The sequence below is a fragment of the Pseudochaenichthys georgianus genome, chromosome 12 (assembly GCF_902827115.2).
Source record: "Pseudochaenichthys georgianus chromosome 12, fPseGeo1.2, whole genome shotgun sequence".
NCBI classification, from domain to species: Eukaryota; Metazoa; Chordata; class Actinopteri; order Perciformes; family Channichthyidae; genus Pseudochaenichthys; species Pseudochaenichthys georgianus.
The window spans coordinates 11,426,351-11,448,947 of NC_047514.1; the positions used below are offsets into that span (position 1 = coordinate 11,426,351).

At 38.4% G+C, this 22,597-nt stretch overlaps 1 protein-coding gene across 1 annotated transcript in view; it reads left to right on the forward strand.

Moving 5' to 3' along the window:
* LOC117456552 (transmembrane protein 132C-like) overlaps window positions 1-21,913 on the forward strand; it is a 163,238-nt gene extending 141,325 nt beyond the window's left edge. The window contains exons 6-10 of the mRNA XM_071204977.1: window positions 3,828-3,971; window positions 9,263-9,471; window positions 13,667-13,979; window positions 18,965-19,156; window positions 19,616-21,913. Of these exons, the coding sequence (XP_071061078.1) occupies window positions 3,828-3,971; window positions 9,263-9,471; window positions 13,667-13,979; window positions 18,965-19,156; window positions 19,616-20,701 (1,944 nt within the window). The 3' untranslated portion in view covers window positions 20,702-21,913. The remainder of the gene's footprint in view (window positions 1-3,827; window positions 3,972-9,262; window positions 9,472-13,666; window positions 13,980-18,964; window positions 19,157-19,615) is intronic.
* Window positions 21,914-22,597: the final 684 nt, after the last annotated feature.

Below are 22,597 nucleotides of genomic sequence, written 5' to 3' on the forward strand. Positions count from 1 at the left end.
CTCTGGCTGTCTCCACTTAGAGCCCACTCGATATTACACTCTTTATGGCACATATGCTCTCCGTAATAAATGTTGAAGCTTTTATAGGCCCCTCTTTTTGTATACTGTTGTTGTGGTGTTAATGGCTCATAATGTGAGGAGAGACCCGGAGATGTACAGAGCACAACACACTTTTTATAGGCGCTTACGTGTCTCCCGAGAAGGTACATTCGTTCTTTTCAATAGATTATGAGCAACGGTGTTGATTGTTCACAAGGGAACAGGGATAAGCGTTGGTAAAAGGTCTCAAAGGGCAGGCGTTAGCATTTTGTATCCCCACATTGTAACTATTTGCAGTGAGGAAGATCTTTCTAATGAATTCTGCCAGTCATTTCAAACATGTGAATATGTAAGGCGTTGGATCCCCTGCATTTCGTCAGGGTATAGTTTAAATAGCATTTTTCTTGAAACCTCAGTGAAAAGTTGTCACTGGATGGCATTGGTTATTTAAAAAACCTTGAATAGGTGCCTCACTAAAAGCATGATCGACAGCTAATAACATCGCCCGTGTCAGTTGGAGATAGTTGGAGTCCTTTCTGAGATTGTGAGTAAGAATAGGGAAAGAACTACTCTGTTTCAATATTGTTTCTTACCTTTTCACGATAACATAAGGTAGCAAATTGTCCACCTACCCATTGTCTTGATCTTCATTTTAAGTCTTGAGCAAAGAAGACGTAATGTGGACAGTTTTATTAAACAGTCTGGTGTGTGACCAGTGTTGGCGTTATTTTGGAGTGACAACTTTGGCAAAATTGCAACCTTTAGTAGATAGGGGTAGAGGGGGGGGGGAAAGACTATTTCTTTAATCCTTCAAAGAGTATCTAAGATTGGACTATTGCCATTCTGGAGGAAATGACCTCCAAACAGATGTCAGAGAGTGCTATCAGAAAACAGAAAATGTGCGAAAGCAACAAGTGAGAAAATACCTCTTTTTAATTGGCTAAGAATTCCTTAATCTTCACCGGAGCTTTAAATTATGGATTTTTTTTCTCAGAAGGAGCATGAGGGTGAAGAAACAAATCAAACAGTGAGGCACCGGTTTTGATGAACAAAGAGCTGTCTGGAGACCAGTTTTCGTTTGCCTTTCAAAGTTGTAGGCCTCTTAGCAGTCTTTCATTGAAACTAAGCTGTGATAATCAGGATCCACTGTTATAGCACATCGTCTGTACAGCTAAAGGATTACCAGACGTTGTCTTAATTGATCTCATTATCTTCTTCCTGCTTCTCTGTAAGGCCTTCAATTCTCAAGTGCATCTTGTGATATCTCTCCGACGTCTGCAAATTCCCATAAAGTACTATTGTTGAAGTTGTGTTTTTTTCCCGCTTGAAAGGAGTACCGGGAAATAGCTGTGAAAGACTAAAATGATTGTGAATGATACTATTTCACTGCAAATCCTTAATTGAAGGGGAACTGCACCATTATACACATCATACGTTTAAAGGTCTTTTGGAGTACTACTTCATTTGTGAAAAAAATGTGTAAAAATACTTTTGAGGCTCAATAATTTTTAAAAGGAAAAGGATAATGTTCAGGGACTGTCAGTGATGTCATTAATGATGGCCCCTGCGGACAGTTTAGCCATCATCGCAACAGTCATGTGACGCTTAGCAGCAGTGATAGCGAGCATTAACAATCTGTAATGTCCTAATTGACCAATCAGAATCAAGTATTCAAGCAAGCAGTGTTATAATAGGAGATAACACACTGGTTGGGTGGCATTCTGGGTAATGTAAGCACCAGGTCTTGACAAGGGAAGATAATGCATCTATTAAAAATAATATTTCTGGTACTTTAATTTCAACTTTGAATTAAGTAGTATTATTGTTATAGCATATGCTTAAAGATTTGTAGTAAACGCCAACATAAGGAGGAACATTTGTTAGCTCACGTTATTTTTCGTTTATTAGTCTAACCAACAAAGTTTATATATTCCTAGCAGTGTAGAATATTAATTGATAAGTAAATGAACAGTTACATTTTGATTGTGGCAGTGTCAGATTGACATTTATTAAGTGCACAAAGTGACAGTCATCACAATACATTAGCGCTTTAGCAGTAAATAGATAAGTTCATGGCTGTTCATCACCATGTTGGCCTTCAAGACATTTCCAAAGTAAATGTGATGTGAAGAGCTTTTGATGGAAACAAAAGCTCGAATCAAGAAGTCTTGGACCTCGAAAAATAAGGTGTTTGAATACGTTTTTTAAGTAGACTACACACACACACACACACACACACACACACACACACACACACACACACACACACACACACACACACACACACACACACACACACACACAACTCTGGGAAGTGTTATTTGGACCAGAAACAAAAGGGGATTTAGATGTTCCTGTTAAGGTCGACACTATTCAAAAGCCTCCCCCTCAGCTGAGTCAGTGCTCCTTTGAAAAACTTCTAAAAGCTTGTGAGTACACATTGGCCTTTTCTAATTTGTTGCTCCGACACTATGTGGTTCTGTATTTATTATGCTGTTATTGTGCACTTCGCTGAGTGATTAATTCAGGACATTTGGAATGAGTGTGTTAAATGTTACCCATTGTGGTGTAGGGTCTATTTACTTTGTAACTAGTGTTTTGAAAAGTGCTATGATAGCTTGAAATGTGACGCATTCACGGCGGAACAACAAACAAATAGCACTCTCAATCTTCATTACTCTTCTTTTCTTTCTCAGGAAAACGTTCATGTGCCCGTGCAGAATTGGAAGAGCATTTGTATATTCTATACCGTAGGCCTGGAATATGTTGGATCATTAATTGAAACTCAATTAATTTACCTTGTAAAGTGTTTTCTCGATCCATATTGAAATGATTTAAGGCAGATTCCTTAAAATGCTTGTAATTTAACCTGAATACTTAAATCCCTTTTGGAAATGTTGGTTCCTTATGCTTCATTTTTAGTTTTCTTTTAATTCATGAATCCTCTTGTGTTCTATGTCTGTAACTATGTGTTTTTTGTATTGACTGTTTTAGCAAGGGCTGCCGTGAAAAAGATCCTGGTCTAAATAAATAAATAATTAATGCAATGTCACCAATATTAGCAAATGACCATTATTAGGACATTATTTGAAAATAACTACAGAGGTGGAGGCTATCCGTTGTTTAAAATAGTTACAAGTTTGCTTTAATCTATTAACTCAATAAGACCTAGAGAAATCTCAATGCACTCTCTCATTACATTATATCTTAATCCTAGCAAGACAGCATACAATCTTATTTCCCATAAGAGCTTGGAGCTTTATCTCGAGGTGTATTACCGACAAAATATAATCTATACAGTATATACCTTCAATTATGTAAATTGCTTTAAAGACAGGCGGAAGATGTCTAAGGTTATTTATAAACTGTGTCTTAGTTAGAGACTAGTCATCCCCAGTTTAGCTATTTCAAAAATGTTGAACAACTAAGGATGGTGGACAAGGATAATTAACGTTTGATTGCCAGATACCTTCATTTCTGTAGTGCTTAAAAATTCTATGGAAATATCCCCTTGGCTTTCGTCGAGGGACAATGGTCTCTAAACCAGGGCATCACACAAATAACAATTTCTCTTGTTCAAAATTCTTACACAACCTCATTTTATGGATTCCCATAAATGATAGTGTATGTTGTGTCGTTATGTGAAATGTAAATAGATAAATAGAAAGTCTTGAATACTGATATCAAATCCCAAAATTCAGAATACGTCTTGTGTTATTTGCTAGTCCCCAGGATCACTATGTTGTTAGCGCTAAAACTGATTGATGTATTTCTGTTTCCCCCTGCAGGACACTGAGATCCTCAACACAGCTGTCCTCAATGGGCGAACGGTGGCCGTGCCGGTGAAGGTAGTTACCGTAGGAACAGACGGAGCGGTCTCTGATGTAACCGAGTCAGTGGAGTGCAAGTCAACAGATGAGCAGGTTATTAAGGTTAGTGGGGAACGTGTTTTGAGCAGCTGCTTTTTGTTTTACCTTTTTCCAATTCGTCTCCTGCTTCATGCTACGTTTTTTTTTGTGGTACGTGGGTGGGTGAGCAAGATGAATAAAAGATAGCCGGGTTGTGGAAGTGAGTTGTGCCCATTAGTCGCGGAAGCAGGTGCTACATTTTCTACAGCAAAATAAGGCCTGACTTTCCCTTCTTTTTTTGTCGGTATGCCAGAAATTGAGAGGTTCTCCTCAGGTGTGAAATCGATACCTGGGAATGTCTGAAAAACAAATAAAAGAAACAACGTGCCTTTCTTATTGAACAGCCTGCTGAAAGAAAGCATTTCAGCTTTTTCTCTGGAGTTGTGCTTTTAAGTGTATCTGCATCTGCATCTTGGGCTCACTTATGCAGACCTTCTTTTATAGATCCAGATTCATCAAAAATGTATACTTTATATTGGAAACATGAACACACAATTATAAAGTCAGCATGTTTTCTGAATACTATTGTGATGCATTGTCACAAAAAGTGTTTCGAGAAAGAGAGAAAACAGAAAGATGTTTTGTCTTTTTATTATATAAGCTGACGTCTGAACCAAAATAAGAAGACAAAAGCTTGGATTTATATTATACAAAATTGAAACTCCAATCTGCCTTGCTTATTTCACTTGCCTCCAGAAAAAATGAATGAATTTATTGAAAAAAATGAAAGGCCGTCAAATTAGGTAATTTCCTGCATTAAAAAGGTTGTTATTTCAAAGCTTAATGTATGCATGAACAAGAACTTATTTTCTTAACAGCTCCTGTTTGCAATTTGATCACCACTTGCCAAAAATATGACTTTGAGAAACCATAAAAAAGTGATAAAATGGTTGATTGATTTTCTATCGTGCAAGTTTTAAATCTCTGTAAATGTATGGCTTCCTGAAAGCAGGTAATTAATCTCAATCCTTACTGAATGCTTTGGGAAAATTATACACTGGATTTGTTGTCAATCAAAAACAAATCGCAAAGCCACGAGTACAATCGAATATGTAAAGTAAAAGGTGGAGCTTTTTACTATAACAACTCCAGATATAATATCTGATCCTCAACATGTCCCTATAGTATTATGTAAAGGAAGACACAGGAAATAAGTGAGAGAAATGTGAAAAAAGTGTTTGTTCTTAATATTGAGTAGAAAAGGAATAATGTTGCAATGTGCTTGTGTTATATTGGAGCGGATTTGTTGTGTTTCTGTGTACCGTACATGCATATCAGAGAGAAAAGAAGCGGAAGATCTCTCAAAAGGTTTAATTATCCACTTTAGAAGTACCACACATTGTGACGCTGACCTCAGTAGCACACTCCCCTGCCCACCCGGCTACAGTAGTTTTGGAATAATATGCTCACCCCTCCTTCCTCCACCCTATTTTCAAACGGAAGCCATGATAAAAACATATTTTTTCATCAGTAAGCATCTCCATCCTCCCTCACTGTTTCACTGAAACTAATGGAGCGAGTCCTTGGTGACCTTACCCCATAAAAAACACTTATGTAAACTTAAAACTGTGGAACATACCAAGATGGTGGTTATTTTAGATTCATTTGACCCAACAGATACAAATTGTATCTTTGACTGTAGAGCTAAATACATTAATATTCAATCAGCACAATACTGACCTAAAACTATTTGATAATTGCCTAATCAATCAAGTCATTTGAAAGCCAAAATGCCAAAAAATCAGATTTTACTGCTTGTCCAATTGTTCAAATGTGTAATTTGTTGTTTTTCTTAGTTTTCAGTGATTTGGGTTGACAACACGAGACATTTCAAGAAGCTGCCTCAGACTGGGAAAACGTGACTGTCCTTATTTCATTAGTATCTGACATGATATTATAGACCAAATGTTGAAACGAAAAAATAATCAGCTGCCATTATGGCCAGTCCTCACCTTTAAAGAGATAATGTTATCATTAGCCTTAATTGATTGCTTAACAACCTGTTATAATGCAATGGCATGAGCACAATCTTGCCCGACGTAGCTCATTTATCATAGCCAGTAAAGGATTTTTTTCTCAACTTCTTAAAGCAGTTTTGAAAATAGTTCATCAAATGTTGAACAATCCCTAGGTCACAGCCAACCTGACACCAAGCCTTTTGTGTTGTGGGTTTATCTCCCCTGTAGACATGATATCAATGTTTCCATTTCTACATGCCAATTGCCTACTCTGCCTGTTATCATAATGCAATATGCAGTGCTTAGGTTAACAGGTGAGGCCAGGCATGTCCATGACACTGTGGGACATTGCTGCTTTTGACTGGCTTTCAAGGCATTTCTATGCTCAACAAGTGGCAAAACACATATTATCATTACTGTAGTGTAGACTATAGAATTTACTCCCGCAGAAAAGGGAAAGGTAATAAGCAGTGAGGAAGTGTTTGTGTGAAACAAACATCTAAACACCTAAATCGTAAGCTAAAGATAAGACAATGTTGTCTATATTTATTGATTTAGAAAGGGAAGATTGTAAGACAAAATCAAAACAAGCATGTGTTTAGATATTCAGTTTCAGTTCGAGTTGTACTAGATTGTTCTCATGATGTCGAGCACAAGGTGTATTAATAAACATTTGAACCTCCTACTACAATTAACTTTATATATTTAAGAGATCTTTATAGTTGACAATGATGGAAACTGAACATACTTGATGGTCCAAGAAGAAGAAAGAATGCACTTCTGCTCAGCGCCCTGTTACGACAAATATATCTTAGGGGAATGAAAAAAATCTTGACATACTTTACAAAACAGCCACAACAGAATTGTCCCAGTACAGACATTTTTTGTCAGATATCATTTCAGTCACAAACTCATCCGCCTATGCCTCACACTGAATTGGATCCTGCTGTGTCTTATCTGTGTTTGCCACTCTGCATCAATTTGAAAACCGCATTATTAGCGAAACAATGAATTGTTTCCATTGAGAAGTGACATTGATTTTTGCAGGGCCTCATGACACATTCACAGTGATACATTGCTCATGCAGAGCGGGGGATGTCACCTTCGAGAGATCACAATTAAATCTTTATGGTTATCATTTCTGATGACTTTCATAAGGGGAAGATGGATCTAGAACTTAGATACGAAAGTGGTACAAAACTGCAGATTGAAAGGTAGAAGTGAGCTCACAGAACATGTGTTCCGCATTGGGGTGGGAGACAGGGAGGGAGAGGGAAAGAGAGAGAAGGGGGAGAGAGAAAATGAACATGGCAAAAGGAACAAAAATAGAGGTGAGGCTTAAGAGACTCAATGAGGAGTGAAGTAGAGTTTTTCAGCTCATTCTTTGGATGGTTGCCCTTTGAAAGCCTGCACATTGGTGCATGTCGTCTATGTGTGTGTTTCTGTTACTTCAATGTGCACACACCTACCAAATAGACACGTTCACTAACAGTATCTGATCCGTTATCATCAACTCGCATCAACTGTTCACAGCCAACGAGAGCTGTAATTCTTCAAATAAGTAAGTAAACTCGATTTTTTGTTATATTACATTTATGAAATATAATACATGTACCTAGCATATTGTAGTGTACAACTCATTTCAAGACAACTGCAGTGCTCTTCTGTCCAATGAAATACTATAAAAGACAACAAGAGAAGCCACAGTTTTTATTTCCTTCCAAAAGAATAAAACCTTCAGGAATTGTTGAGCACAGTCAATATCAGATAAGTATTTTTACGGTATTATTTATCTCTGCTGCCTGAATCAGTTTAAAAGCCAAGATGCATTGAAGGCTGTAACTTTGTTGATAGGATTAGTCATTTATGTGTCATTATATTTAAATTAAAACGGTATCAAATAGTGTTAGGCCGAAAAACCTCACATTTTAAAAAGCCATGAACAGTCAATGTTAGCCTTTTTGTCTTTGGCAATAAGTACATCTCAAAAGTAAAGTGTTGACAATTAATTGTACGATTATTGATTAATCATTAAACCACTTGTTTTTCCAGTTACTCAAACTAATAATTGTTTGATATTGTTAATAGTGACCATGAAATCGTACAAAGTCATCATTGGACTTGCACTGTTGATCCTATCACTAGCGCTCTGCTCAACAATGCTAATGTTCAATAGCCAGTAAAACACATGACAGATGTGGGTTGTATATTGTTTTCTCATCATGCCACAGATGACTTGATTGTGAACCTAAATTTGATTTCTGAAACCAATCATTGAAACAAAACTTCCTTTCAAATCTTAAACCTTCCCCTCACCACTTTGTATAATTCTGAAGCACATTGTTTTCTCAACACAGAAAGACTGAACATGTAGGAGTTACAGTGATGTTTTTGTATGATGAGAGTGGGAGAGAAAGAGGAACAGAAAATGGAGGAGGAGAGAACTGACAAGACACCAAGCTGTCAGTTTTGTTCCTCAGAGATAGGAGGCTGGTCTGACATCATTTGAGAGTAAAGCTGCCAATTTATATGCAAAGAAGTGGACACAGATGACAGTCTTCTGGTGATTTGTTACAAAGGGGCAATTCTGTGAAGACATGTGCTGAAATTACCAGTTGTGCCAATCAAGCTTAAGATGGTATTTGAGATAGAAATAAATTGAATTGCAACTGATGTTACAAACACAAACATTGACGACAGATGACAGAGATTGAGAAAAAATGTTTTCTTCTGGCGCTCTGAAGATAAAACACATTGCTTATGTCCCTGCTGCTATTTATCCCTGTTTGTTGGAGATGCATCTGAGAAACCACGGTAACCGATGCGGCCAATCGTAATTTGGTTCGAGCTAGAGTTTTGCTCTCTGAAGGTTTTCCTCTTTTTTCAGCTCCATCTCTTAAGTTGGACCAAAGGCACATTAGTTGCACACATTGTCCTGTGTGCACATGCAATAAAGATGCATCTGCTTACATTCAACCACACACACACACACACACACACACACACACACACACACACACACACACACACACACACACACACACACACACACACACACACACACACACACACACACACACACACACAGGAAAGCCAGCAGACGTTCGAGACTTCGAGGACTCATTAAAGCAGTGGCAATTTCTTCCACCATCCAGCATTTAAAAAGACCAAAAAACATCTTGATCTTCCTTAAAGCATTCCAAATGACGTATTTTGTCCACTACACATATAGAAACACACATTTGTTATAAAGAATACATTTTAAGAAGCTGTTATTAAATAATTAGCTTGTTTCTGTATCTTTTTAGGTTTGGCTATTATGCTTCTGCTGGTCTAATCTTCCCCTTTTCTCTCTAGGTGTCAGAGCGATGTGACTATGTGTATGTCAACGGGAAGGAGACAAGAGGAAGGACCAGGGTGATGCTCAACTTTACGTACAGTTTCCTCAGCGCCCAGCTGGAAATGAGCGTGTGGATGCCCCGCCTGCCCCTCCTCATCGATGTGGCCGACCCCGAGCTCAGCCAGATCAAAGGCTGGAGGGTCCCCGCTAGTACAGGCAACCGGAGGTAAGGCCAGTGGCACATAAACTGTCAGTGGTGGAATAGGTAGCAATACCACAGTGTAAAAATACTCTGTTATAAGTTAAAGTCCTGCCTTTAAAATCTTACTGAAGTATTTCTGATGCCATTACTCCAGTACTTAGAACTCAAAGTACAAAATGGTTATGGCCCATTTCATAATAATATAAATGCAATTCATGGTTTATGATAAGTATTTGTCTCCATTACACCCGGTAAAGGTGGAGTTAATTTTAAAAATGTAATGATTGCTGCTGGATATGTTAACTTTTATATAAATGTTGGCTTGTTAGTTGATTTTTATTTTGTATTAGCTAATAATCTGAGTCTAAAGTTGTCAAATAATAGTTATGAATAAAACGGTTCAATACTGGCTTTCAATATTAAGAATAAAAAACAGCATTAAATAAAATCACTCAAGTAAAGTACATGTAACTTCAAATGTTATGCAAGTACAGCATTCAGTAAAATATATTTAGTTATATTCCATCACTGTATTCGGCTACATGTTACACCTATTCAATGTAACTGCAGCACTACATTCACAGCTAAATGGTTTGCTACTTAAACCAATACTGAACTATTGAACAAGGTCCTTCCTTAATAGAAAAGCTTTCTCCCAGTAACTCATATTTAAACGCACAACTTGGCCATATTAAAATAGTCCAAGGTCATATCCTGAATTGCTTTATTTAGGTCATTAACCTAGGAGATTTTTCTTAACAAACCCTGCCTGAATGAGAATCCCATTCGACACTTGGTTAAATGAATGAAGGCTGCATTAAATTGGATTTGAAAGGTGCTTGAAGACATATGAGACATACTGTAAGATGCAGGTTCAGCTGCAAAGGTGGTGTAACGAGTGTCGAATATTATCCGCCAAAAAGAACCGAATAAGAAATGAGTTATAATTTGGAGTGTTACAGATCATGGACAAAATTCCTAAAGCTGAAAAGGGACAAAGTGTGCAGGGAGTTTTAATACAAATATTTTCTTGAACTATGAATACATTTTATTAAATTAAGAAATAACCCTCATAATACAAATACATGATCACTGAGGGACACTGACTCATTTATATTTATTAATAGAATTTTTTACAAATTAGTATTCACTGTGATCTTAGACAGTAACTACGGTGAAGTCACAAAGCACAGTTTTTGTGATTTAAAAAATGAATTAAATTGTTCCATACCCAGTTTATTAGAGCCAGGATATTACATTCATGCACAATTCCTACTGTGAAATGAAAACAGTAATTACGTGATGTCGTCTTTGGCATATACTGTAGGTCCCCTTATTGATAGCATTAAAATGAACAATAAGTGAGAATGTGAAGTCCCAATTTGTACTATTTATGCAATAAATGGAAACAATCCTGGGATTGATGGATAAGGCTGCATGTGTGAAGAAATCTGATTTGTAATAGGCCTGGCAAATTAACACTCACAGTTGATGTTATAGAAATAACTGCTTAAATTACTCTTTATATGCACAGAACCTCTTTACTGGAAACATCTTTTTACTAAGCTAGCTCAAAGTCACTGCAGTGATATTTTCCAATTTCCTAGACTCCACAGGGTGGCACTGTAATACAAATACCCCCTGCTGTCCATGCCTGATCCCATCAGTCAGGCTTGTCAAGTGCATCACTTCATAAAAAATGCACGATATGAACGAGGTGGAGACACCAAAGGCACAATGAAGAAAAATAAAATGTTTCTTGGCATTGTTTATCATTGTGTGCGTGGAGGCCCATTCACATTCATCACCTTTTTGCACAGCAACACCTTGGCTGACCTGTCACTCACCGCGACAAACATGACCTGACCTCATGTTTCTGTTGCCAGCCACAAATGTCACCTTGGTTTAGCCCGCCGTCCCTCAGCTGACGGGGAGGAAGGGAAGGGGAGGGGATGAAAGGCAGGTTAGGAACTAAGCCAAGCCATTGGGCCACAGCATGTTAACCTGTCAGCCCGTTTTCTGCCTGACCGGCCATGCCTCATTAAACCTAATGTAAACTGTCACTCCCCCCCCGGCCACATGACTGTAAGAGAGGTAGATACAGGCTGAGCTGGAAGAGGGACAGAGGATACAGGTGAGAAATGCAGACTGAGGGAGTTGAAAAATAGATTACATGAAAGTCAAGTTATAAAATAATGTCGAAAATATAGAGTGAGAGTCAGCCATGAAAGAGATATGACCATGGCAATGCACAGGAGAGCAAAATAGACCGTTGTGGTAATAAAGATCGATGGAAGATGAAGCTTGTGGATGGATAAGAGCGATGTTTACGGCTAACAGTTACAGCAATGTTTTTTTTCATCGTCAACAAGGTTTACTCTTTAGAGCAGATCTGTGTCCCAAGGCCACATTTCACCCGTCACTGCAGCTCAGATGGTTTAGCATTGAGACCAAGAAATACACTCTGTTGTTGCTGGATATGATGTATCGAAGAAGTTGAGGAAGCAATTTCTGTCTACAAGTGTTTTTTATGAATTTTTGAAAATATTTGGAACCTACAACCTATGGGAGGTACATTATACTTTTGATTTAGGACAACCCACTTAGAAAATACTAGACGAACAGAATCAATTTGATCCTTAATATAGCAAAGTAGGATATCAACTGTTCTTATCTATCCCATTGAGTTTTGTAATGTTATAAGTGCAGTTAAACTGGTTTGAAACATGTATGTGCTATGTACATTTTGCCTAGTAATGGCATTGAAACTGTTTTTACTTTAAAGGGGACCTATCATGCAAAATGCACTTTGTGATGTCTTTTATACATAAATATGTGTCCGCGGTGCGTCGGGGAACTCACGCAGTGTCAGAAAATAAAACCCTCTCTCTTTTCCTCCGTACCCAAATCTTTTAAAAATGGGTGTACAACGAGCGGTTACAGATTCCATCCGCTGTGACGTAATACCGGCGGCGGACCCACAGAAAGTTGCTATCAGAAACAATGCCTGACGTCTTTGTTTACATTAGCAAGCCTCGCTAACACTCAGAGCTAACCTGTAACATATATTGTAGGGCCATACCTATACAAAACATGTTTGTGAAGTATTTTTTTCAAAATAAAAAGCAGGAATTAAAAAAAGAAAAAAGAACTCGCCTTGTGATAAACCTGCAAGAGAAAAAGCATTTGAGCTCCATACTATTTCAGAAATAATCCTTGACGTGGTTTAAACAGGATGGCATTTTATCACAACCGCATTTAACTTTATCTCCGGTAGAATTCTGATCAGGCATTAGCTCCGCCTCCTCTTCTTTCTTTTTTTCAAGCTAAGGACCCAAGATCCGCCTTTCTCTAACAGGGCTTCAAAAGAGGGGTTTGAGCAGTATGAGGCATGGCTACAATGAGTGATCTGTTTGGTATTTTGAAAAAAATACTTCACAGACATGTTTTGTATAGGTACGGCCCTACAATATATGTTTCAAATATAGCATGATAGGTCTACTTTAAATTGTACCAAGCTGTCTATTTCTATCAATGTTTGGATGTCTGATTAGATCGCAGATGGAACCACTTAGCCCTCTTTCGTTATTCTTTGCAGGATTTCTCCAATTTCCAACCGTGTCCTTCCTTTGCGACCTTCCCAACTCTAATGTGGCTCTGTAAAAGTGATAAAAGGCTTTTTAAAATGTGACTTAAATAAGAGGAAAACAAAAGTGTCACAAAATTCCCAGACTGGGTTTGCATTTATCTGTTACAAAACATATCTTTCAGAGATCTGCAAAACGTTTGCCGTGGGCTAAATAAATGGCAGACATACAGCAAAATATCAGTTGCCCTTTGAAAGAAAATGAGAAAACAAGAAAGGCAGCAGTTTGTCTCTGCAAGCTGTTTTTAATGGATTTTTGAAAACACTGGGAGCATATGACTTTCGGGAGGTCGAATAAACCTGCAGCACAGTGGATGCATCGGCCGCAGTAAATACATCAGAGGGTTCGCACTTCATGGCCATTAATGGTGATAATGAAAACTGGGACTAAAGTGAATTGAGATTTAAAAAAAGTTGAATTATGCTGGTGATGACCTTCAGTTTTGTTTTCATATACAGATAAGTGTGTTCCTTACTTTTTTCTTCTGGAACAAGTATGCTTTCTGCCTCTTTCAGAAGTTATCCATCAATCCTTTATTCTCATTGATTATGTACTCTTTCCCATTGATGCAGGTATGAGAGAGTCACTGACGACAGAGAGGAAGACGATGATGCAGCTGGCGGGAGGACAGACAGCGGCTGTGTGGCGCAGTATCAGAGCACCACCCTGCGCGTCCTCACACACTTTATAGCAGATACGGGGGAAGTTAAAGGGGTTACGGAGGAGGAGGGGCAGGGCCAGCAGAACTTCCTGCTGGGCAGCGACTGGCAGGTGGAGGTCACACAACTGGTCAAGGACTCTCTGAGGGTGGAGGTCCCGAAGGTCGCACAACTGCTGGATGGCCAAGTCCTTATAGGACTGAGCCCTGGGATCACCAAACTACAGGTGTGTGTTGAGTGTGTGTGTTTTGTTTGCCTGATAAGCACACTGCCATTTTGTTTCACTTTTCCTCAGTTTTTAGACTGACGGTCGTGTTTGAGGTTGTTTTTTTTGGATAGGGGAGCCCTTAGCAATCAGTATTGACTGACACATCTGTTGTGTCAACATACATTTCAGTCGACAAAGAACCTTGCACAATAGCTTTTGCGAGCAGCAAAACTAAACGTGCAATTAATACAAATAAACTTGGTCTATTCCTAAATCAACTCAGAATAACATGGCATTTGTGGCATTTTTCTGAATCCAACGTCCTCAATCTTTACGCGGCCTCAAAGCTCTTATGCGCCTGGTATGTTTTTTCCACTAAGAAACAGTCATTGAGTTGGTGTAGAAAAAGGATATATGGGAGGCATTGCAGAGGAAGTAGGCAAATGCATTGAGAAAATTATTTTCTGTTCAAAACAGGATATTAAACAATCCATGTGGAAAGGAGAAGCTCCACAAATCAAAATGTCCTTGAGCAATTGAACAAATGTGTAACTTATAGATGGTAGCTCATAGAGGCTTTAAGACTTTCTAAAATGTTGTGGTGGTTGAGTTCGCAAATGTGACTCTTAAAAGCTAATGAACTGACTTGTGATCATGGAGCATCAAGGTGAAAGGAATTTTAGCCATAAACAAAACTCTGATGAGTGCAAATGTTGCTCTGTTTCTGCTGGAGGCATAAAACAAAAAAACTAGATAGTACAGAAAGAAAATAAAAGCAACATAAGCCATTGGAAGTAATATAGAGGGGAAAGAAGACATGTTTGGCCATGGAAAGGTAAGAAAGTACAAAAACAACATCGATCGCAGCATAGCACAAATACTTAAGCCTATCTTGAGCTGACAGAGAAACATAGCATCAAGGCCAGTCTAATGACCATTCTCTCCTATTTCTGTAATACTACAACCAAGTGTTAGCTCAGGAAAACACGCGTGCCCGCTCGCACCGTAAATCAACACCAATCTGGCATTTACAAGATAGCACAACAGAGAACAACACTGTGTGAAAGCGGTGGAGTGGAATCATAATCTCGTTTTTTTTATTTATCAATTGTAGAGCTTAGTGCGCTGCAGGAGTGATTACATGAGTGAGGGACATGGTTTAAATAGAAGGAAAACTAAATGCAAAGATATTTAGGATTGAGTGTTAAGACTGATACTGATGAAATGGAAAGAAGGAGGAACTCAAAATGTGTGCCTTTAAATTACTTCAAAGTTATAATGTGGTATATTTGCACTGATCTGTGTAGATGTTATGTCACTAATGACAATTGCTTGTTTTCCTTTATACTTTTGGCTATATACTCGCTTATATGCTGGCTATGGTGGCAGAAGCTACTTGGTTTTTCATAGCAATAAGCCAAAGACAAACAAAGCATTGACAACTACATTAAAAAGACTATGACATATGTTTAATTCAGTCCCATTAAAGGTCAACCTTGCAGAACAAGTGCTCTCAGATTGTTGATGCAGAAATCCAAGCATTATCACTGCAGTAACCAAAGAGAAATCTGTACAATTACATTGGATTTAAAGCCATTGCAGATAATACACAGCTTTATTTACAGAGCAGCTTGTTCTAGCTCTCCCTCAGGTAATGATGATTTCCTTTATCTATAAAAAAAAAGTGACAGTATTTCTCCATTAAAATGCAAACTCTGTCTGTGAACTAAAAGGTTAATTATACCACAGAAGGAATAGGATATAATGTTTCTTCTATTACTGTATATCAACATGTTTTTCTCAAAGCATTAGTTATGTTTCCAGCGTAGTCTTTGGTATGCTGGTCAGGTAGTCTGTGGAAAAGGTTAAATCATTCTGAAGGAAAACATTCACTGGATTTAAGACAACGCTTCTGAGCTTAATCCAGTAAAAACATGTAAACTCTTGAGAAAGCAAAGCATGATCTCAATGAACCACCAAGTTTCCGTATTCCGGTGGCCATCCTAATTTTCCTAAGAACACCACAAACCATTTATCACCATATTGCCGTGACCTCTTTTTGTTTTACTAGAATCTTTTTCACAGTCAATGTGAAGGACAGCTTCATACCATCCTTTATTGGCTCCTTCTAGGCATCGTAATCAGTCTTTTTGAAAGATACTGCGGTTCCAAAACAGGTACACATTGGCCTTTCAGCAACTTATGGGCTGAGGATTTCCCAGGATAACTCATATAATCAGCAAATAATGAACAATGCAGTAACAGTTACACAATGTTTTTGGAGAACTATGGAGAACATGTTTTTGATTTACTATTATTTGTATTCGGAAGCCAATTAGGAAAATATCTCAAAAGTGCTTTAAGTCCAAGCTGCGACATTTTAGAAATCAAACAATTGAGTAAATGAGATCCATTTTGTATACCAAACTATTGTTTTTACTTTTGGGGCTAATGTTTTTGCATGTGTGGACTGATTTCAACAATATAGAGCATGCCTATTGTTTGTTAATGTACTGGTTTACAGACAATCCATAAGCTAATGTGGACATTGAAGGATTATGTGATATTGAGAGCTTGTTTCTCAAAAAATATATGAAGGAGCCATTGCTCAATTATCCATTAAACATAGTGCTAATACACTCCATTCGCCAATTTCCAAGGGCTTTGAATACAGAACGCATTAGGAGTTTTATTTTTGATCAAACTGTTCAGAATTACAATGAAGGACTTGGACTTGACAATTAAATGACAGCAAAGGATTTCAAAAGGCCACTGAGGTATTAAAAGATTCCATAGTGGCCATATAATTGGTAATGTGATCATTAATATACTGTGCTGCAAGTTCAATGGTGTCCGAGGAGAAATGAAAGAATTCATTCAAGCACCGTCTTTCTGACATGTTATGGATAGACTTTCTGCATGCAAAACACATTTTGCCATTTAACTCTACAGAAGAGACGAAGAGAAATAGGTCTAGGAAGTGCTGGGTTATATGTTACATTCCAATCCAATCCATGTCATTTCTATAGCACATTTAAAAACATCAGAGTTGAACATCAACAACTGTATAAAAAAATAGCATAAATACATAAAAAACAGACAGGACATGAAACAAATGTCAAACACATTGTTGGTTGCACCAGTTTCTTTTGCCAGATTTTGCAACTTTGCTGACTATTACAGCATAAAGGAAGTGAACAACAAATTTAGCAATTTCTTCAGACCATCTGTAAACCATGGGGTAAAATGTGTACCATGTGTACCACGTGTACAATATCTTCAAATTCATATTGTTGAAATCATTGCCAATGCTGTTTGGAGTATTTGCAGTGATCTGTTCTGCCAACAGCATTGGGTTTCTAACTCTCGCTCCATACGCAGTCAGTAGGTGTTGGCAGGCAATTTACAGTTACTATATATACGTATAATACAAACACCTTCACATTATGTAAAAACATACTGATTCATAAATGGTTTTTCTATAAATAAATAGGTAAATAATACTGTTTACAGTTTTAGGTGAATGTTGTCCGTTGTAGTTCTTAAAATATCATAAGTTCGAATTGACCAAGAAAATACAACAAAAAAAGCACCAAAAAATAAGTTTCAAATACCTTATTGAAGTTTACACCCATTTACCTGCATATATTTCTAAGGTTCTTAAGCCTTAGTGGTGGCTGAGCAAAGAATATAGCATATGTTCGTTGTATTCGGCTAGATTAGATTTAAATATAATGCAGCCGGATGTCACTAACCGATAATGATGTGAATCTACACAGCCAAAGGTGGAGCAAATATGCTGCTGGTTTAAGTATAACCTTTAGCAGAAGAGCAGCAGTGATTATGCCCATGATTTCTAACTAACTATGGCCCATTAGTTTCTGATGAACGCTCCGTGTCACAGCTTATTATGCTCTACTTTGATCAGTACAAAAAACTTCCAGACAATCATGCTTATTTTTAAGAGTGATAATCACCACCAGTCTATCTTTTTAACCTTTACATTCATCCCAGAGATGAGGTTAAACCAAATTTCCCATTTTATGAGACAACACTGATTTAAGCGTTGTTTAACATTCAAGATGATCAGTTCACTGTGTGGGAGGCAAAAGGGGGAAACCAAGAGGTAAACCAAAGGGATGAAAACAGGGAAAAGGGGTCTGTAAAACGAGGCAGTTATCAGTGCTGACAGTTCATTACGGCTGGTAAATGCAGGGGGCGGATGCAGGAGAGACTGGAGCCCTAATTGGAGCGGATGGGAGGGATTCTCATCACATAACAATATCACAACTATTTACATGCTTACGCCTCTGGCAACTCAGGGAGATGGAGATCTGTGCGGTGGAGATAATATGTTTGCATGTGAGTTTAGGAGTGTTTTATGTTCGGTGCGTTTGGTAAGTCACAATGCAGAGGTGATGTGCATGTGGATTTGTAACTTAATTTAGTGAGTGTAGAATACAGAGGAAATGAAACTTTAATTGTATTTACATTTTTGATTGATCCAGAAAACAAACAATAATAGGGAGGTATAGTAAAGGAATCAAAAAGTATTAGTCTTGGCTAAAGGGAATAATCTAGTATCTGAAAATATTGAAATACATAGCCTTGTCAAATTATAAAACGTATTTTGCAACAGCCATTTGTAACGGTTTTTAAACGGTTAAGATAAATAATGTTTGACTTTAATGTCAAATAGTGTTTGACTTGTTGAGTATAAGTTAAAGTTTAAGTCTGTTTCCATATTGCGAACCACTGAAACTCAGTGAGTTTGACTGCATTTGAAGAAGCAACTGCAAAGGCAACTTTTGATAAAACACAATATAAAAGTGCAGTCTTTGGCTTGGAAGGCTCCTGGACAGGACATTCCATCATCTGTAGAGACATCATTGTCAACAACATTAGCTGCTAGAGAATTGGCTCTTCCTCTTCATTCATAGTAACAATGTCATCCTGGTTCTTAATGTTCCACCGTGAGTAGCAAGTTGATTTGTTTGTTGCAGGTGCTGTCCCCTCTGACATCATCGGTCCTGGCTGAGAGGAGTATCAGGGTGCTGGATGATAAAGTGAGTGTGACGGAACTGGGGGTGCAGTTGGTTTCTGGACTCTCTTTGTCCCTGCAGCTCAGCCCAGGGAGCAACAGGGCCATTGTCGCCACTGCAACCACACAGGAAGTCATCGACTCGCTCAAACAGGTACGAATCAAACGCATCCATATAAGTGAAAGTCTATTCTTAACCGTATTAGCACTGCACTTTGCATTGTATTGAGTTTATAAACCCATGGCTGAAACTGATTTTGTGGAGCATATGCAATTTTTCCTTTCTAATTATTTCCTTCTTGATATAGTAAAGCCATCTCTTTGATTTCCAAATCCAACCACGGAACAGTTCTGTTATTCCTGTAATTAGAATTTCAAATGGCAAAGGTCTACCGTCTCTTCCCTTTTAGAGAAAAGCATATTTAGCTTTCAGGATAAAGGCTCCATTTCCATACAGCCTTTCTACTGTAATGAATGCTTTATTTTGCCTCTCAGTTCTCTCTAGTCATTATTATGCATTAGTTAGAATGAGCCGATTACTGTTATTATATTTACAGGGTTATTTTCTCTGTTTTAGTGAATACAAATTCTGTTTGTGTGTGTATTTCCTTAGGAGTCCCTCATTAGTGCTTGGCTTCAGTTCAGTGATGGATCCATGACTGCTCTGGACAACTATAACCCTTCCCATTTTATTCTGACTGCCACCTCTTTGGATGAACGGGTGGTGGCGGTGCGACGCAGTGCGGCGTGGAAGTGGCCCATCATTGTTGCCAAGGGGGAAGGACAGGGTTTGCTTGTGCGCGTTGAAATGAGCCCGTCAGAGTTGTGCCAGAAGGGAAAACGACGTACTATCTTAGCCAGTGGAATGGCAAACATACAGACAAGGTTTGGTCAACCGGAGGGGCAATACAGACAACCAGGAGACCGGCGTACACGTCCAGATCCTCCATATTACGGCGGATCTATCTCAGACATGGAAACTGGGTTGGTCAACCGCGGCGCCACAACAATCAAGGGCCATGTCCCAGTGAGACCTAATGGAGGCCGTCTATCAGCAGACAGCGGGGCCAGGGTCCCAAACGAATTCTCAGAATTCCCAGACCAGGCAGAGCTGCCTCGTAGCCGCAGCACCGTGGACGACTTGTTACCTACCCGACGAGGACTGACAGACCTGGAGATCGGGATGTATGCTCTGCTTGGAGTCTTCTGCCTTGCTATCCTGGTTTTTCTCATTAACTGCATATCTTATGCATACAAGTACCGTAGCAAGCAGCTGACCCTGGAGACCACGGAGACAATGCCCCATGCTCACGACTGGGTTTGGCTGGGCCAGGACGAGGGGCTCTGTCTGCAGCAGCAGCAGCAGCAGGACGAGCTGGGCGCTACCCTAGAGGAGGGGAGTCAACTATTGAATGGAGGTATCCAGCGTGGAAATACCAGTGTGGGAGGCTGTAGTTTGAGTGGGAGGGATCACAGGAATGAATCCCTTAACTCACCCACCACCAAGAGAAAGAGGGTGAAGTTCACAACCTTTTCCAATGTCAGGTCCAGTAATGGTTGTCCTGTGCTCAGCCCATTAGCACTAATGCAGACCAGTGAGATAAAATGGGTATGTCCGGACATTGAGCTTGGGGACTCAAAGGAACTTAGGGACTACATGGACAAGCTTAATGAGAATGCAATTAAGAACATTGTATAGGGGGTGCTGGGTGTTTTCAATGAACTAATGAGAAACTCACCTGAATGCCTTCAGAATCAGTTGGGGATGAGGGTTGGCGGTGGGAAAAGAAAAATGGTCGCAAAAAACTGACTGGGCCTGCTGTTGGACTGCTTATCATGACAACAGGATAGTGCATTCAGCCTTTGTTGTTTCCATGACAGTTGTCAGAAAGGGTCATGCAACGGACCATGACGGGACATGATTTGCCACAACCCCACAGCATAGTTATGAGGCGGAAAATGTGAATTTGATATTGTTGCTTAACTTAAATTTACGTTGCTTGTCTTTAATTGAGGTTCAATTTCCGTTCTCTATGCGCCATGTATTTTGTTTTCTTTATTTACTCATCTTGTTTTACTGTTGTATTTGTTGTACTTTTTTGCGCTTTGTTTTGTTTTTTTAAGAGTTGCTCTGTACCACATGTCCGCAGTTATAGATTCTAGGAGAGAAGAGATAAAATAACTTTTTTATTGTATATAAATTCAGAGTTTGATCTGGAGGTATTATATGTATAGTAATATTTTGTAAAGTGCGGTTTGGTTTTGTTTGTAGTTTGTTTTTTTGTCTCCAGAAACTAGATCCATGCATGACATTTTTGAAGAGGAGGCATGTGTGTCTGATCTGAAATGAAAGTGTGTAGATAACTAATACTAATACCTCTGGAGACATGTCAGTTTAATATTATTGCGTTTTTCTTGAAGTTGGATTTTGGGTTTGTTTCTGTATGTTGATTTTGGTTTATGATGTGTGTCAGCCCATAAATGTTCCCTTCTTATGTTAATCTCATTATTTATGCGACCCCCCCCCCTTCCCTTTGATTCAGTTGCATACCTTACAGAGAGTAGACTTTTTAAACTACTACTGATACTACATATTGAAAAAAAGGAATTAAGTCGCATTCAACACTAACGAAACATTGATCATCAAGAAAATCAATCGACAATCACTTAAAAAAATGTATGTTCATTTACAATGTTCCATAAACATGAGTCCAGTTTACAGTTTGTATGGTCTAGGTGGAGATCGGTTAATATAGTTAACATCTTAAAATACTGTGTATGACATTTTGGATCCCAGAATAATAGTCAAGTAAGTGAATCAACAAACTTTGAAGTGAGTTGTCTCTTCACTCCTTTTGTCAAATGTCAGTATTAGTCGAGTCCATCTTTTTCTATCTCTGTTTTAAAATTGGCTGCTGGACTAATTAAAACTGAAGGTGACTCTTCTCCATCATGCTCATGTGTGATTCATTGGTCTGGCTTTCGTATTGTCCTCTCGTTGCGTCTAGTTTTACTCATCTGACTGGTTTATGGGAATATACAAACATTGCTTTAACACAAATCAAAATGAAGTGAGTAATACTAGAGGGCAGTTTTAAAAGAAAATAAGTAATCAACAAAAAGTACAAAGAGGGTTGTCTGGCATTTTAATTGGATTTATATTAACAGAATATAATGGACTTCGAAGTGTGAAGTGAAGGGAAAAAGGAATATTGGATAGAGATTATTGAATGATTTATAGAATACAAAATGATTTAATCGGAACATTCCTAATGAGCAGATCCCTATTAAAAAGTAATGCAGTATCCAGTAGAATCTGTAATACAATTAGGCATAAGAAACATAATTTGCATTAAGCATCATACCGTTTAGTATAATTTTTCAACATAATGAACTGTAAAAAAGTTCTATGCCAAATGTGTCAGTGCCCTAAAAAGCTTCAAATCCTCAGACAATTTGTCTTTTTCCACAGGATCACAGACATGCTCCCCTTTCTGAAAGGGCAACCTAATTAGAGAATACTTAGTTCTGTCTTATTACATGTTAATGTGACATATCCTAGGCAATTTGTCTTGCCCACTTGCTGTACTTATGA